Genomic DNA, 18,443 nt, shown 5'->3' with positions numbered 1-18,443 from the left:
GTTGGGTGAGCATAAGGTAAGATAGAGGGTGTCAGAACTGGCCCCTTTTGCCAGCTAGGCAGAGGGGGTTGGAAATGGTGCTAGCTAGTACCTTCTTTCCCAGAGAAAGCTCCTATAAATCTCTGCCCCTCAAGCACATGCCCTAAAATTAGTCCATAAATCTTCATAATCTAGGTGCTTTTCAAACTGCTGCTTCTGTGCCGAGTCTCAGACCAAATGACAGAGTACAATGTCCCTTTGCAAGTAAAGCATCAATTTCCATACAGCCCTCTGGCTCTTCTGCAGTTAAGCCCTGCTGATTTTCAAAGCTAGATGTTACGGAGGCTCATCTACCTTGTGCAGATCCCCAGGGTAAAGAGTGCCTAATGTGAGGCTTGACCCCCTTGTAGGACCTCTGTACCTGTATCATCCCTCTCATTTGTGGGTTGTCCGTCCTACCCTTCTTAATGTGACTTCTCTATGATTTTAGCTTTGGAAGACCTGTTCTGCTAATTTTCAAGTTGTTTTCAGAGTGAGTTATATGTAGCTGTTGCCTCAGTGTGTCCATGGAAGGAAGTGAGCTCATGATCCTACTTCACCATCTTCCTAGAACTCCTTACGATGCTTTACATTTAACCCATTTTCATGAATATGACGCTACAATATATATAACAGATCTCAAGTGATATTTGATAGAAGTAGTGTTTTGGCTTACAAAATTTTATTTTTTTCCCTTTTCCCTGATTGTATATATGTCTGACGTTGCTATTCATATTATACAGAAGAAAGAACTGTGGGGTAGCACAGTTAATGTGAAATTTATGCTGTTTGAATAGAACATATAACTATAGAAGGGCAAACATAATCTGTTTGAGTTGTTTTGTTTTATTTAGACTCTTGGGGTTTTTTCCATTTTTTCTTTTAATTTTTATTTTATTTTTTTAAGTAGGCTCCACCCCCAGCGTGGAGCCCAAAACACCACCCTGAGATTAAGACCTGAGCTAAGATCAAGAATTCGATGCTTAACCGAATGAGCTACCCAGGCACCTCTCTTTTAATTTTTACTACAGAAAAATCAAACCTACAAAAGTAGCAGAGAAGTATAATTACCCCACCCATTGTTTAAGCTAAATCCCTACCACCTCACCAATTCCCATATTATTGAAGAAAATCTGCAGAAGATTATTTCATCTAAAAAACTTTAGTATGTATTTTTAAGAGGAAGTAATCCTTTTTAAAAATTATTAAAATTGTATTTTTTAAGTAATAAAAATAATCACAATATATGTTGCCATACAACAAGTGATCACAAAACCATGCCCACATTTTTTTGTTAAATAAATTAACAATAAGTCCTTAATGTTGAATATCCAGTCAGTTTTAATGTCCATTTAACTCATATACACCATAAATGGTTTGTTGTTGTACTTCTGGTTTGATTGGAATACAATAGGGATTATACATGGTGATTAATTATGTCTTTAAAGCCTCTTTTAATCAGTTTCTCCCTCCCATTTTTTTTCTTAAAATTATTTTTTGTTGTTTATTTATTTATTTTGAAAGAGAGAGAACAAGCACAAGTGGGATAGGGACAGAGAGAGAGAGAGAGAGAGAGAGGGAGAGAGGGAGGGAAGGAGGGAGAAAGAATTCCAAGCAGACTCCAAGCTGTTAGAGCCCGACGTGGGGCTCAAACCCACAAACCACAAGATCATGACCTGACCCAGTATCAAGAGTCGGACACTTAACCAACTAAGCCACTAAGGCACCCCTCCTTACAGTTATTTTTGAATGAACTGGGTTGTCATATCCCTGAAATGTAGTTTAACACATTAATGTGTTTTTTTTATATTTCCTTTAAATTGATAACTACCATTTTACTGTTTGGCAGCTACCAGGTAGAGAACTAATCTGATTGTTTCAGAATTCTTCTGGCAAGGTATCTTTCTTCATCAGAAAGTATCTGATGTCTGGTTGATTTTAATTGATTGCCCATTAACATTTTAGTAGCAGTAAAATAAAACCTCACAGTCTTAGCACCCTAACATACTAGTTCTTATTACTTAAAATTACCTTCTTAATAAGTCATCTGTCTTAGGAGATTCATAGACAAAGCTGTGTTTATTATATAGTATTTCTTTTTCCCCAGTTTTATTCAGATCAGTTCTCCCTTCAGAACTTCACTTTCTGGAATCCTACCCTTAACTACCATTGTAAAGATCCTTCCTGGGATTCATATTGGCAATATTCATCTTTTTAACTTAAGCCTACATTGAATTGTATTCTAATCAGCCATCAAGCACAGGTCTTCTTTCTCCTTTGTAGCCACATTTGAACCTATATCAGATCATATACAAAAAGAACAAAGGGCTTTGTCAAAGAAAGGGTGGTGCATAGTTAGGCAGGTTTTTAATCTCTTGTCTTATTAGACTCCCTCCCCCTTTTTTTATTATCACTTTTTTGGACCTCTGAACCTCCCCACTTTGTAAATTTCTAGTTTCTGGTTTTTGCCATGAAACTGCAGTGCTTAAAAATAATCAGTTCATTATGTGGAATTCATATTTTTATATGAATATGTTTATATTAATAATACTAGCAGCAGCACCATTGATTTTACCTGATCACTTAGTAACTTCACACATTATTTTTGCTAGGTGACAATATGATAGCCTATATACAAAGATTTCCTCTAATCCTTAGAATAATTCCATAAAGTTTTTTTCTTTAATGTATATTTATTTTTGAGAGAAAGAGAGAGCATGAGCACACGTGCAAGCAGGGGAGGGGCAGACAAAGGGAGACGGGATCCGAAGCAGGCTCTGTGCTGACAGCAAAGAGCCCAGTGCTGGGCTTGAACTCATTAACCATGAGATCATAACCTGAGCTGAAGTAAGACTCTTAACCAGCTGAGCCACCTACGTGCTCCATAATTCTATAAAGTTTTTATCCCCTATGGGTAAGGTAAGTATGGCTCAAAAAATTTTAATAAATTTACCCTCAGTCACGCTGAAAATAGCTATACCAATATGCAACTAGGGTGATCTCGTTTTAAAGCCTGTGGCATTTTTTTTTTAAGCCTGTGGCATTTTTATAGTGAGCCTGAGCTAGATATCTGTGAATGGAAATTTCCCTTTCCTTTTTTTTCAGCCCTTTAAGGTTTGTTGAGATGTTCAAGGCCTTACACTAGAATATTCCCATAGTCTGGGATTCTAGGCTTTTAGCCATCTGAGACCTTGATTTTCTATTTGGTGTGCTGTAAACTTCCAAGAAATTTCCAGATGGATGAACTACCTACACGTGATAGGATTTCTGCATAAATCTTGCAAGCTTATAGAATCTAACTCTTCTTACTTAATACAATAGACTTCCTATTTTTGCTGCCTCCTTATAATTGAGTGTCTAAATAGTTCATTTAACTATTAAAGCACATGTAGCATCATTACAATATAAAATGGAATACCTTCTTTCTTCTGCTAAGGCTCCAGTTTCTTCATCCCCATTGTGAATGTTTCTTACATTTTGTTTTTAGGTAGATGGTCTTTTTTCACCATGTATGCTAACCTACTTAAATTGTGTCATGCGGACAAAATAGACTTCCTCTAAACAGGGTAGGAAAATTCCCACTTAAAAATCAGTTTTCCTTTTGATCTGTTGCTGGGTAGATTTTTCTCAAGGTCATTTTAAATTAGAAAAGCCCTAAAATATTTAAATATCAACTGTTTGAAATATATTTCTACTTTTCTAAAGTAAAGTGACAATCTATTTTAGAGTGATGAAAATGAACAAGAGCAACAATCAGATACAGAAGAAGGATCCAACAAGAAAGAAACTCAGGTAAGAAAGCATTATTTTTTGTGTTTAGAAGCATTCATATTTTTCAAGGATTACCATTTGCTTGTGTTTGTATTTATTCCTGCAAAACTGTTACTGCATACTGTACCTGCATGCTTGGGGATAGTATTCAGCATTTCTCTGGGATCTGGGGTAGACGGACTGGAAAGGACACAAAGAATATTTTAGAGGCAATAGAAATATTCTGGATCCTGATTGTAGTTGTTTTCTGAATATATACAACTGTCAAAACTTATCAAACCATGTACTCTAAGTGGATAGTTTATTGTATGTAAATTAATATTCAAAGTTGAAAACAAAAAGTATCTAAAAGATACCCAGAAGGTGGGTACCTTACCAGACCCAGATTTTATTTTTGTAAATGTAAGTTATATAGTTATATATAGTTAGAAGTTATATTTTAGGGAAGACAGTAGGTCTTTTTAGCTTTCTTTACATTTGTTTAGAAATACACTCTACAGGACTTTTATATTATCACAACTGATCATCCCAACAATCTTCTCAAAAAGGCATTTTCTTTTCCTCAGTGATGAAGAAACTAAGGCAAGTTTGAATGACTTAAAAGGTTACATAACTAGCAAATGTGGAAAGTTTCTTCCCAGTAGTTATTTTCCTCCCTCTATTCCCTATTGTTTGGCTGTAGAGAAAGCTGACATGCTTTAAAGAGCTCTATTCACATAGGAGAAGAGCTGTAAAATATGAGTTGGTTCTAATCTTCTAAGTTCAACACTATCTAATCTGAAATGGCATTCTGGTCATAGCATCTTTATTTTTGACTTGGAGTTCCTAAATAGAACTATTAAATTCTTTGCAATCAGCAAGAATCTACAATAATATGAAGTGGCCAGAAATTGGTTACCTGTGCTACGTGACTGTGGATGTTACTTTCAGGGCCAGGTTTCCTATTTTGTCCTGAAAGGTACTTTTATTTTATAATTAGGTAGCCAGACAGATATTGAGAAATTAATTACTTCCAAGGGTACAATTATTTGCAGGATAAAACTTTATCGATAACTTTTAAATCTTTTGCCTATCAGTTGTCAGCACTCCCCCAATTCCCCTGTGTCTTGTGTTTATTATATTCTGTAAACCTGACCATTGTCTTCCTTTCCCATTGCTACCCTATGAATTCCCATCTTTCAAGAAAAAACAATAGATAAAAAAGAGGGAATGGGTTAGTAAACCATCCTCAGCTGGCACTTCTCACTGCCTTATCACATAGACCTTACATCCCACCAGGCTGGGATAGAAGGGAAAAGATTTTCTGACTCACAGAGTTATGACTTTGAAGCATATTCAGATCAGTTGGGTTTTAAGTTTTACTGTTAATTAACATTGAGTAGAAAATTGTTTCTAAGAAGAAACATTTTCTTAGTTCCAAACAATTTAAATAGATTTTTTTTTTCATTTTATCTATTTTTTTCACAGAAATAAGCAATTTTATTAGGAAATCCCAAAGAGTGGCTTTATTTTTTCTTAATTTGAACATATACTTAAAAAAATAATCATTAGTATTATATCTCAGAGCAGTAAATTCTTAATAAACAGGAGAACTGGGTTGTTTGTTTTAATTTTTAATTTAATTTTTTTTAATAATTTACATCCAAATTAGCATATAGTGCAACAATGATTTCAGGAATAGATTCCTTAGTGCCCCTTACCCATTTAGCCCACACCCCCTCCAGTAACCCTCTGTTTGTTCTCCATATTTATGAGTCTCTTTATCTTTTGTCCCCCTCCCTGTTTTTATATTATTTTTGTTTCCCTTCCCTTATGTTCATCTGTTTTGTCTCTTAAAGTCCTCATATGAGTGAAGTCATATGATATGTGTCTTTCTCTGACTAATTTGGCTTAGCATAATACCCTCTAGTTCCATCCATGTAGTTGCAAATGGCAAGATTTCATTCTTTTTGATTGCCAAGTAATACTCCATTGTACATATTTACCACATCTTCTTTATCCATTCATCCATCGATGGACATTTGGGCTCTTTCCATACTTTGACTATTGTTGATAATGCTGCTATAAACATTGGGGTGCATGTGTCCCTTCAAAACAGCACACCTGTATCCCGTGGATAAATGCCTAGTAGTGTAATTGCTGGGTCGTAGGGTAGTTCTATTTTTAGTTTTTTGAGGAATCTCCATACTGTTTTCCAGAGTGGCTACACCAGCTTGCATTCCCATTTTTCATTTTAAATAAAGGATTATTTAGCTCTTGTTTTTGTGCTAACATTCAGTTACAAGTAACAGAAAACCCAACCCAAACTAAAGAGAATTTATTGTGCTCCAGTTATATTACACAACCCTGTGTCAGCTTCAGCCTCAAGCTAGTTTACCTCACACTGCCGGGATTATAATAATTGGCTTAAGCCAGACAAGGCCCACCACTAAGATAGTGCAGCCATTTTGCTACTAATGTGGGCCATATACCATCTCACCTAAACCAAATGACTGGTACACCATGAGGAAAAGGAAGAATGGAGGTTAACATACTAACAGTATCTTCTACAGTAGACTAGAAAAGTGCTTCCACCAGTATGCTACTCTCTTTTTAAAACTTGTAGCATCGGGGCTCCTGGGTGGCTCTGTCAGTTGAGCAACCGACTTTGGCTCAGGTCATGCTCTCACGGTTTGTGAGTTCGAGCCCTGCGTCCGACTCTGTACTGACAACTTGGAGCCTGTAGCCTGCTTCTGCTTCTGTGTCTCCCTCTCTCTGATCCTCCCCCATTCATTCTCTGTCTCTCTCTGTCTCAGAAATAAACATTAAAAAAAAAATTAAAAAAAAAAAAAAAACTTGTAGCATCAGCCCTTACTTTTCTGTGTAAAAGTATTAGCAGCAAAATTCTTCTGTACATTTTCTGAAATAAATAGTGTCATCAACACCTCAATAGTGTGTTTGATGACAGAACTTCCATTAGGGTTCTAGAATCCAAGTTAACTACATTACAAAATGGTGTGTGCCTGTACATTTTTGCTTCAAAGATAAGTAAATTGGATAAGGCCAAAAAGTTCTTAAAAATTCTCAATTGCATATGAAGCTCAAGCTGTCTACTTTCAGGATATAAATTAAAAGAAATTAAGATTAAATTTTATCATAGAAAGCTGCATTACTTTATCATAACATCCTTTACATAGAATTATGTATGATAATTATTATAACGTTCATTATTTCTAAAAATGGGACTTACGTTGCTTTGGTTATTGTGATTTGCTATCATTAAGTTGTTAGATAATAAAACTTTTACCTTGCAAAGGACATTAGTAATAAATCAAGAATTTTAAGTATAGGAGTGCCTAGGTGGTTCAGTCTGTTAAGCCTTCGACTTTGGCTCAGGTCACGATCTTGCAGTTCACGCGATCGAGCCCCGTGTTGGGCTCTCTGCTGAAGGCTCAGAGCCTGGAGTCTGTTTCACATTCTGTGTCTCCCTCCCTCTCTGCTCCTCCCCTGTTCGTGCGCACACAAGCGCTCTTTCTTTCTCTCTCTCTCTCTCTCAACCATTAAAAAAAATTTTTTTTAATAATAAATAAAAAAGAATTTATAACACTAAGGCAAGAAAAAGAAAAGATTAACAGATTTGATTATTTAAACATGTAAAACTAGAATATGATAGAAAAGATACCCTTATTAAAGTTGAGGCACATTTACTCTGTTTATAAAGTGAATAATCTTAATCCTCTTTTTAACATTTAAAAGATTAGTATTTGTACTATTAAAAGACTCACTAAAAGGAAAGTAGAGACAGGATATATGAAATTAGTAAGTTTTATAAAAGAAGAAATATAAATGGCCAGTAAATTTTAAAATGCATTCAATCTTAACAACCAAAGACATGACAGTTAAAATAAAAAGTGAAATTAGCAGAAGTTAATAATGCTCAGATTTGGTATGATTACTGTTAAAATAGGCATTTTTATATAAGATTTTGGAACTGTAATAAATTCATTCTTTACTGAGATTAGTTTAACAGTACAAATCAGAAGCTCACTTACATGTGTATCCAAAAAAGGTTAACAGTAGTTATCTAAGAGGGTTGGAGGCACAGGGAGTTACAGTGAAACTTTTTTACGCTGTGGTACTTTTATATGACCTTCTGGCACTGTAATAAGGGTATTTTTAGTTTGAAAAAATAATTTTATAACACAGGGAGCAAGGATGTTAACTATATGAAATAAGGACATCTACCATTTGAAATAAGCTAGTCATAAAATAGACATACTATGATTCCATTTACATGGGGTTTCTAAACTATTCAAACTCTGACAAAGTAGAGTTCTGGTTTCCAGGAGTTGGGGGTAGAAGAATATGGGGAGTTGTTCAATGGGTGTAAAGTTTGTTTTGCAAGATAAAAAAGTTCTAGAGATGTGTTGCACAACAATGCGAATATAGTTAACACTATTAAGCTATACTCCTAAAAGTAGTTTAGATGGTGAATTTTGTGTTACGGGGTTTTTATCCCAATTTTAAGAATGTAAATAATGACCAGTGATCACACGATTTTTAAAGACAAAGAAATGAAATTTGAGTGATTTCTGTGACTGCTTGGAGTTTTTGTTTTTTCTTAAGTTTAAATCAGTGAACCAGGGTGCAAATTGGTGAGGTGAGAGGTGATGTTTTCATTTGATATGTACACAAGGATATTTTTTTGAATTTTAATAGGATCTCTTGGGGTTTTTTGGTTCTGTTCTTTTTTTTTTTTTTTTTTTGAGATATAATTGACATATAATACTGTATTTGTTTCAGGTGTTCAACATAGTGATTCATTATTTGTATATATTACAAAATGATCACAATAAGTCTAGTTAACAGCCATTCCTACACATAGTTATACATTCTTTTTCTTGTGATGAGAACTTACAAAGTCTATTCTCTTAGCAATGTATGAATTTGAATCTCTCAAAAATTGAAATTTCGCTTCAGAATTGTTAATTGTTATAAAACTAATGAACAAATCAATGAGGTAAAGCATTGTGTGAAAAAAGTAGGAAGCAAGTGCAAAATTAAAATTGGGTGGGTTCTTTTTTTAACTTTTTAAAAATATTTGTTTATTTTTGAGAGAGAGAGAGAAAGAGAGACAGAGCATGAGCAAGGGAGGAACAGAGAGAGAGGGAGACACAGAATCCAAAGCAGGCTCCAGGCTCTGAACGGTCAGCACAGAGCCCGACATGGGCCTCAAACTCACGGACCACGAGATCATGACCTGAGCTGAAGTCGGGCGTTTAACCGACTGAGCCACCCAGGTGCCCCCTACAATTGGTTTTCAATTTCAATAGACTAGTAAGGCATTTTTAGTCCAAGTTAGACTTTAAATAATCCCAAAAGAACTCAATAATTTTACAGTGCATTCAGAGATAAATATAATGGAAAAATACAATTATCTAAATTTTGAAATTTTACAAACCATTCTTTTTTTTTCTTTTTTTTAGCAAACCATTTCTTAATAGTTACCTTACAGAAAATTATAGATTCAGCTAGTGCTTCAGTAGAAAGGGAAAAAGCTAAGGATGACCACCAAAAAAGTTTTGTCCCCTACTAAGACCCTATTAATCATTTCACTATTTAGATAAGAAAAGTTAAGAAACATTGACATAGCATACCACTTACTTGAGAAAATTAAATCCTAATTTCCTATCCCCTAATTGCTAAACTTGGAGGAATTTATAGCTAGATTTCTAGAAAGTAAGTTTTAAACAAAATACGTGTATACTATTATACATAAAATACTTCAAGTATTCATTTGTTTGCTTCTCATGTTATTGCTTTAAAAACAGAAAAATGAGAAAAATAGTTGCTTTGGGATATCATGTAGTAAACTTGATGTTTCTTAATATAAACATACTACTTTCTCCTGCAGGGTAGGTATAAGTAATAAATATGTGTCTTAGTCTCTCTCTTTTTTTCTTCTAATTAAAAATATTGTATGATGGTATTTTCAGAAATTCATAAAAGATGACCATAAATTGCCAAGTGTAATTAGTTGCATGGCTATTATGCATGAAAAATATAGTGATTCTGTTCTAGAACTTCTAAGAATAATCACATTACAGTTAAAACATATAGATAGTAAATAGAGAAGTTTAGTAGTGTGACAATAGCATAAATGTTATGTTAAATTTACTTGATCTATCAAGTTGCTTTAATAAAAGTATAGAAATTTAGTATGCCTGTGTTTTTCTCTTTTTTCTAGACGGATTCCATTTCTAGGTATGTTTTATATTTTTACTGACTTTTTTCTTATTTTTATTTTTAGATTTTCATTCCATGTTGCTTTTAGATACTTATGGATTTTGTGAGTTGTTAGGATTATCTGAATAATAAAAATCTGTAGATGTTTAGACGACCTAATAACTGTTACCAGCTTTCTTTGTCAAAGCCTTTACTTCTAGTTAAATAGTCCCAGTAACTCACTAAGAAAGAAAATTTTTTCTTAAACCCTTACAACAGTGATAACTTTTTAAGTTTTCCTAATAACAGCAGGGACTGATGAAACCCACCATAAATTTATTTGATGAGGTATTCTGAATCTTCTCTCCAATCCCTGCTTTAAACAAAAGAAAAACCGTGAAGACACTAAAAACTGTCATCTAGCTCAAAATTATTTACCTTTTAGCGAACCTCCACACTGTCCTTGAGTCTAACCTCCATTCCATTTCTCTTGCCCATAATTGTTAACCAAAGCCTTGTAAAACCAAGAACAAATTTTTGTATACTACACATTTCCATTGAAATATGGAGGCAATAGCTTTTATCAAGAAAAGGTAACCTGAATTCAGAACGAGATAATAAGAGAATTCTCATGTACAAATGAGATATGTTCTTTCTGTTTAGGGCAGACCTGTTATCTGTTTGGATTGTTGAAATAATTTATCGTGATGTGAAACCAGTTCTGACTTTTGGATATAGATATATTGAATCTCTTCCTCAAATAATGGAAATGAATAATATTATAAATAACTTTCCACTTATTAAATGTATCATAAAAGTTGGTTGATAATAGATGAGGGAGAATTTTATCTGCTGTTTTGGAATATCAAGTTCAAATGTAGTAGGATGCATGTTAATGTGAGCTGTAAAAGCCTTTAATAAAGATTTTGACTTTAATTCATCTTTTAAAGATATGAAACCAGTTCCACATCAGCTAGTGATCGGTATGATTCCTTATTGGGTCGCTCTGGATCATACAGTTACTTAGAAGAAAGAAAACCTTATAGTAGCAGGCTAGAAAAGGACGACTCAACTGACTTTAAAAAGGTACTTGGGTTATTCAACTATATTTAATTAAAAAATAATTGTTGGTTGATCTATTGATATATTTGATATATTTGTGTTTGGATATTATTCCTGGAACTCATTATGAAATCAATATCTTGAAATAACTTAATTTTCAGTTTGGGGCACTAAATGGTAGATAGCCTATAAATAAATAGCTGTTTTGTTGTTGTTTTATTTTTTTTTAAAGGAAAGAGACTTTATTTCACACTTAAGTGTCTCAGGCTAGTATGGTGATACTGTGATTGAGTTGAAAAGAGGCATGGGTATTGGGGATGTTTGTGTGTGCATGCGCACACATTTTTCTTTACCTATTTGTTAATAAGAGGTGGCCAAAAAAAGGGAATAGAGCTTTCCTAGGAGAATAGAGTTTTTCCTAGGTAACTAAAAAACTTGTGGTAGCTTAAGTGCTATTACAGATTAAGGATGGAAGTATTTAGGAAGTAAGTCTTGGAAACTCAACAATCTAGGATTCTATCATAGTTCTTACATTTTTTGAGCTTAGAATAAACCTGATGAAATTTGTTGGGGGAAAAAGAAGCCTTGTGATACTTGTATGTGTTCCCCAGCTATTTGGCAGCTATTTGTATCACTTTCTTACAAACTAAGTCAGCAAGAGAAGGAAGGTGGGAGGTCGATTTACATTATGAATAAGACTGTCATTCATTCGGTGAAGAATTGAACCCTGAACTGTGCTAAGTGGTGAGTTTCTACTTATCAGCAGTAGATTGAAGATGCTGTCATTACACTTATGGATATCTTCCATGTAGTAGAAGAGAGAGAAGTTATCATACAGTCATACTAGTAAATGTATAATTTGAAAATAGAAACAATTATCCTGAAGTAAAGAATCTGTGTCCTAAAAGTGTATAACAAAGGAAAGTTACAGGGCCTAGAAACAGATGTTCTGAAGAAGTGAAACTTCAGAAGTGAATCCCAGAAGGGTGATTAGTTAAACCGGCAGAATGGGACAAAAAAGTTTTCTACGTGGAGTGAACTGCAAAGACATTGACCTGATGGTAGAACAGCACAGGATGCATTGAAGTAATTAAATTTTCAGTATGGCTAGTAGAGCAGAAGGGATGGAGGTGTGACATTGCAGTTAGGTGTGCACGTCAGGACCAGACCATACCTGTTTTACAGGGTGTTTTAAGGATATCTTCATACTGAGGACCCTGAGAAGCTAGTCAAGGGTTTCTAATGTCTGAGGGTTAATGGAATGGTTGGCATATGAAATTGAGACTGTAATTTGGAAAAGTTAATTCTTGCTGCTAATAGAACAAATTAGAAAGAGGTCAGGAAAACAGTTTTAATATTAAAATAGTCTAATAAGAGATGATTTTAGCCATCTATAGTGGTAGTAGTAGAGATGAAGGGGAAGAAATAGTAGATTCAAGTGTTACAAAAGTATTCAAGAAATATTTCACTTTCCTTTAAATTTCATTAAAGGAAAAATACATTCATTAAATGATAAATACAACTGATGCTCCGTCTCAGTGTCAGGAATTCAAGAGAGAATGGTAGGCAGAGAAGTTCACAGACCCCAAATGAAGATCACTTGGAAGCTATTCAACCCTTAGCTGTAACTATCATTGGTCTGTAGATATGTAGTCCCTCTTTATCATATAAATGAATTTTTTTTAATGGAAATAGAAAAGTTAGATTTTTTAGTGATGTCTTAAATTTGTAACATGATCTAATTTGTTAAAGAGTTTATATGGACAAACACCTGAATAGCATAACCAAAAATTTCTGCCTTGCAACCACAAAGCATTAAAATACTTTTTTAATGTCTCCTTTAATGGCTTCTATCTCTTATTAATCTGTTTCAATATTGCAAATAATCAGTGTGAAATCTTAAAATATTAGGAGAGCAGAAAAGTAATTTATTCTACCCTACTTTTTACAGCTTTATGAACAAATTCTAGCTGAAAATGAAAAGCTGAAAGCACAGCTACATGATACAAATATGGAACTGACAGATCTTAAATTACAATTGGAAAAGGCCACCCAGGTTTGTACCTTTTTCTGTTCGTTACCCTGAAGGTAATAGTTGTGATTTATTCTGTCTAAAAAACTGGACTGAAATATTCTCAGATGTTTCTTTGAAAGATAAGTTTGGTTACTGATAATAGCTTATCAGTAAGAAGGAATCAAGATCATACAGTTTAATGATGACTTCATTTTACTTCTTTCTAGAATGAATTAACAATACAAAAGTATAGGGGTACCTGGGTGGCTCAGTTGGTTAAACATCTGACACTTAGTCTCTGGTCATGATCTCAGTCATGAGATAGAGCCCCGTGTCGGATGCTGTCAGTGCAGAGCCCACTTGGGATTCTCTCTTTCCCTCTCTGTCTCTGCCCCTACACCATGCGTGCACAGCGTGTACTCTCTCTTTCTCAAAATAAAGAAACTTAAACACACACACACACAGAGATGTATAGCCTTGTAGTGGAAAGTTGAGGTGTTTTTAAGCCTTTTAATGCTTATGTTGTGATACATACAGGGCTTAAATGCTTATTTCCAGAATACCAAATGTAGCAAGGTTTTAAAAGCATCTATACAGAATCTTCCTAAGGCCGTAAAATAATTTTGTAATCACTGTTTTTTAATTTAATGTTTTATTTTTGAAAGAAACAGAGTGAGAGTGGGGGAGGGGCTGAGAGAGAGGGAGACACAGAATATGAAACAGGCTCCAGGCTCTGAGCTGTCCACACAGAGCCCAGGGTGTGGGGCTCGAGCTCACGAACTGTGAGATCACGACCTGAGCCAAAGTCTGGCGCTTAACCAACTGAGCCACCCAGCCACCGCTATAATCACTTTTATTCATTATAAATATTTTCTGTTTGTTCCTTAAAAAGTAATTTGATATAATAATGCTGGAATAAGATAGTTTGCCGTTAACGCTTTTTACCTACTATGCAGCAGCCTACACGAGACCATTTTAGACAAGAAAATTGGGATAGCTGAACAAAATTCACAGCTGTATATATGATGTAGGATACATTTGATCTAGGAATTGTTTCCTAAGCTTTTTTCATGGAATACTATAATTGTGGGAGATAGTGATAGACACATTCCTTCCTCATTCTCTACCTGTCCTCATTCAAAGAGAAAAGTTTTGTAACCCAAGAATCTTCGGAGATACTATACTACATCTTGGAAGTTTTATAGGATACTATTCATGTGTTAAAAGCCTCTAAGGGGTCCCATAATTTTTAAGAAAACAAACTTGTTTAATTTTAACATGAGACCTTCTAGTATAAACAAATTTCTACAGTACAACTTTTGGAATCCAGTTTGAAGTCACTGATCTAAAAATGGCATCTCCAGTTGTATAAATGAGACTGTATACTTTCATTGGTCATTCTTTTATACTTATATTTTTTATAATTTTTTAAGTTCTCTATGTGAACTTCTACTTGTTACTAGGTACCTTCTTCTTGTTGTTAACCACTATTACATTGTGAAGCAATTGGCAATGCACAGTGGAGGCTTTGCTAAAATTCCAGGAGTTAAGATAACCTTATGAGGTTATTCAGCTCTGCAGATTCCATCAGCTGCTGAGGGTTTACTATAAGGATATACAGAGAAGTAAGTCAGAACAAGAACACATTTCACAGTGAGGTGTCATAAAAACTTAGAATGTCATACAAGTTACAACTTGCTGGTTTATGCTTAGGCTTTATGGTAAACTGGAAAGTCATCTTTCTTTGGGTTGCATTAGTAGCTTTGTAAACCTCCTCATATAAAAATATCATAACTAGTTTTCTGAAAATAGCTTTAGCTCTAGAGATTTGATCATAATGTTTTCTAAATAAAAATGTTCACTGCTTTAAAAAGAAAAAAAGTTCACTGCTTTCTACAGCAGTGTCCTGTAACTGGTGAGTCAACTAATCTGTGTTTTTACTGCTTACTACCCTCTCTGTTTTTCTGCTCTCTGCGTACCCTGTTGTCATTTCATTCTTCCTATATGTCTCTCATTTGAATTCTACAAGAGAGGAGAACTGATAGAATTAGCCAGTTATTATCAGCATGGAGCAGTCCTGTTGCAGCTCACGGTCTTGTTAGTGAAAAGTCCAATTTCATAGGACACTGGACAACCAATAGCAAGTTGCCTTTGGGTCCTGTACCAATTTCTGATCCTGTGGACTGTGGCCAGAAAAGTCACTGGATTAAAAAGTATGACAGCTTCTGCCTTAGCAGACATTCTGAGTACCATGCCCAGTATACTGAATGAATAATGAATGGGAAGGGTAATTCAGAGTTTAAGACATCGGTAAGTATTCAGAGTTACTGTCTTAGTTGGGAAACCTATGTAAATGTTATTTGTAAAATTTAAGGATATATGTAAAAGCAGAACTGATAAACATTAAGCTTTTTGTTCAACTCTAGAGTATTTATCCTGAGTATTTAAGTCTACTATGAATCATTCCACCTGATTTTTTAATTTTCTTTTTTGAGCATTACTTCCATAACATAGTGGTGGCAGTTTGATAGTTGCATGGAGTTTTTTCCAAGGGATATCATCCTATTAATCATATGTTTGATAATAGTTGGCCAAGGGACTCTAGAATCTTTAAGTCCCGTCTTAGTCCAGCCACCCTCCTCCATGTAGTCTCCAACAGAGGGAAATAAGCTGATTTACCAAAAGCTGGTTTGATGAATATTTTGTCAAATGTCATTTCACTAGATTTAGTAATTATGATTTTAACAGCTTATTAACTACAAGATTTACCAGAAATATTAACTAATTAATAAAATTGATTTTTAACATAAGAAATTAGCACATAAATCATAAAGTTGCTAAAATGTCCCTATATGAAGAAAACGCCTCAATAAAATGCCAATTTTCCATCTAAACTTTCATTAACTTACATATAATGGCATTGTTTCAGCTATTTCTGATTTCTTTCGGGTGCTTTTGAATGTCATTTTTAAATTTTTCAGTCTTTCTTTTTCTTCTTCTTCTTCTTTTTTTTTTTTTTTAAGTAATCGCTACCGAACTCAAACCCACGACCCTGACACCAAGAGTCACATGCTCTCCTGAATGAGCCAGCCAGATGCCCCTACATCTTTCAGTCATTTAAACATTTTTAGGATTCATTTGCAGATCTTCAAGGGGCACATTATATTAGCCTTTGTTTTGTATTTCTAGCAATTAAAATATAAATTTAAATTTAAAAACAAAAAGAAGGGGCGCCTGGGTGGCGTAGTCGGTTAAGCGTCCGACTTCAGCCAGGTCATGATCTCGCGGTCCAGGAGTTCGAGCCCCGCATCGGGCTCTGGGCTGATGGCTCAGAGCCTGGAGCCTGTTTCTGATTCTGTGTCTCCCTCTCTCTCTGCCCCTCCCCCGTTCATGCTCTGTCTCTCTCTGTCTCAAAATAAATGAACGTTAAAAAAAAAAAAGAAAAAAAAATTAAAAACAAAAAGAAACCAGAATTAGTTGAAAAGTTTTTATATTTGATACATATATATTTTATATTTGATTTCTAACAATAAGTAATTAAAATGTCGACTTTTCTTTTTCCAGAAAGAGTAAGCACAAAAGCATAAAACCATTTAAAACAACAGAGAAAGGGAAGGATACCTGGCTATGATTAGATCTTTAACTTTTATATACCATAACCACAAAAAAGAAATTGTGATAAAAGGATCAAAAAGTAACGGTTGCAAGTCTGAATAATACTAAAGCATGAATACTGAAAGGGCTGACAGAACAAAAAATTGTGTAAAGAAACATTTAGGGGTGCCTGACTGGCTCAGTTAGTAGAGCTTGCAACTCTTGACTTTGGAGTTGTAAATTCAATCCCTGTGTTGAGTGTAGAGATTACTTAAAATCTTTAAAAAGAAAAAAAACATTTAATGATGAAATATATTTTTAAGTAAATTTTGTAGTTAATAGTCATAAAAGAGCATTCTTGTTAATAAAGTTGCCAAAAAAACAGGGCACCTGGGTGGCGCAGTCCATGGAGCATCCGACTTCAGCTCAGGTCATGATCTCTCAGTTTGTGGGTTTGAGCCCCATGTCAGTCTCTGTGCTGACAGCTCAGAGCCTGGAGCCTGCTTCGGATTCTGTGTCTCCCTCTCTCCACCCCTCCCCAACTCTCTCACTCTCAAAAATAAACTTTAAAAAAATGTTACTTATCATTCTTTTAAAAAAGGTGTCAAAGGGGCACCTTGGTGGCTCATTTGGTTCCAACTTCGGCCCAGGTCATGATCTCACTGTGTGTGTGTTTGAGCCCCACATCAGGCTCTCTGCCATTAGCGAAGAGCCTACTTAGATCCTCTGTCTCACTTTCTCTCAGCCCCTCCCCAACTTGCTCTCTTTCTCTCTCTCAAAAATAAACGTTTAAAAAAAGTTGTCAAAAACTATTTTTGGGGGCACCTGGTTGGCTCAGTCGATTAAGCGGCCGACTTTGGTTCAGGTCTCTCATGGTTCATGGGTTTGAACCCAACATCAGGCTCTGCACTGACAGTTCAGAACCTGGAGCCTGCTTCAGATTTTGTGTCTCCCTCTCTCTTTCTGCTCCTCCCCTGCTTGTACACTCTCTTTCTCAAAAATAAATGAATAAACATTAAAAAAAAAAAAAACACTTCTAGTAAATTGGTAAGATTGATTATTCAGCAAATTCGCTTTTGGGAAGTGAGCCATTTGATGAGTTTTTGGTTGTTGTTTTTTTCTGGCAAAGTGACCAGGAATCCCAAGGGAGATAAATGTACAGAAGTCAGTGTAAGTCAGAAAGAACTAGGATAGAACTTGTTTCTTAACTGGGTCTTTTACACAGTATTCATATGCAGAGCTTTGTGGTGTTACATGCACCATATGACTTAAAATCCCAAGGGTCCTTTCCATCCCCCAAATCTCAGGGGACTTTGTCAACTTCGAGTTGATCACATTGTACAGGAAGCAGGAAAATGAGTCCTAAGTTCACCAGGAGAAGAAAAGCTATATAGCTAGGATTTCTTCTAAGTGACGAGGAGTATGAACCTTACTTACCAATTTTGGAATATGGGTGATTGTTAACAAAAACTCTAGAGAGAGAGAGAGTAGGCAAGACTAAGCTGGGAGAGAAAACAAAATTTAGGCCAGTTCACTGGTTTGTCTGCATGGATATTTCACTCAATCTAGTCCGAACTACATTTCAGTCAAAGTCTTAGAATTTGACCATTCGGATTAGCCACTCCTCCTGGTGGTGTAGGAAAGGAGAGAGTTTGAGCATTGGAGGAGAAACTGTAGGATCTTTTTGGTGTTGTTCCACAGTTCTCCTCCTTCCTTACCCCGTACTGTACTATGTAAAGACCTGAGGAAAGTGGAATGTAGTCCATGAGAGCTGTGGACA

The 18,443-nt window shown here is 35.1% G+C and overlaps 1 protein-coding gene across 9 annotated transcripts in view; it reads left to right on the top strand.

Moving 5' to 3' along the window:
• Positions 1 to 18,443, top strand: part of PPP1R12A (protein phosphatase 1 regulatory subunit 12A) — a 160,097-nt gene that overhangs the window by 133,978 nt on the left and 7,676 nt on the right. For 8 of the 9 annotated variants that reach the window (XM_043561596.1, XM_043561601.1, XM_043561594.1 and 5 more), the window contains 4 exons: positions 3,745 to 3,810; positions 10,016 to 10,032; positions 10,944 to 11,079; positions 13,007 to 13,111. In XM_043561596.1, the coding sequence (XP_043417531.1) occupies positions 3,745 to 3,810; positions 10,016 to 10,032; positions 10,944 to 11,079; positions 13,007 to 13,111 (324 nt within the window). Of the gene's footprint in view, positions 1 to 3,744; positions 3,811 to 10,015; positions 10,033 to 10,943; positions 11,080 to 13,006; positions 13,112 to 18,443 lie in introns of those variants that run through there. The other variant, XM_043561602.1, reaches the window with a different exon arrangement.

Source organism: Prionailurus bengalensis, chromosome B4, assembly GCF_016509475.1.
Source record: "Prionailurus bengalensis isolate Pbe53 chromosome B4, Fcat_Pben_1.1_paternal_pri, whole genome shotgun sequence".
Taxonomy (NCBI): Eukaryota; Metazoa; Chordata; class Mammalia; order Carnivora; family Felidae; genus Prionailurus; species Prionailurus bengalensis.
This window is presented reverse-complemented; position numbering and strand designations above follow the sequence as displayed.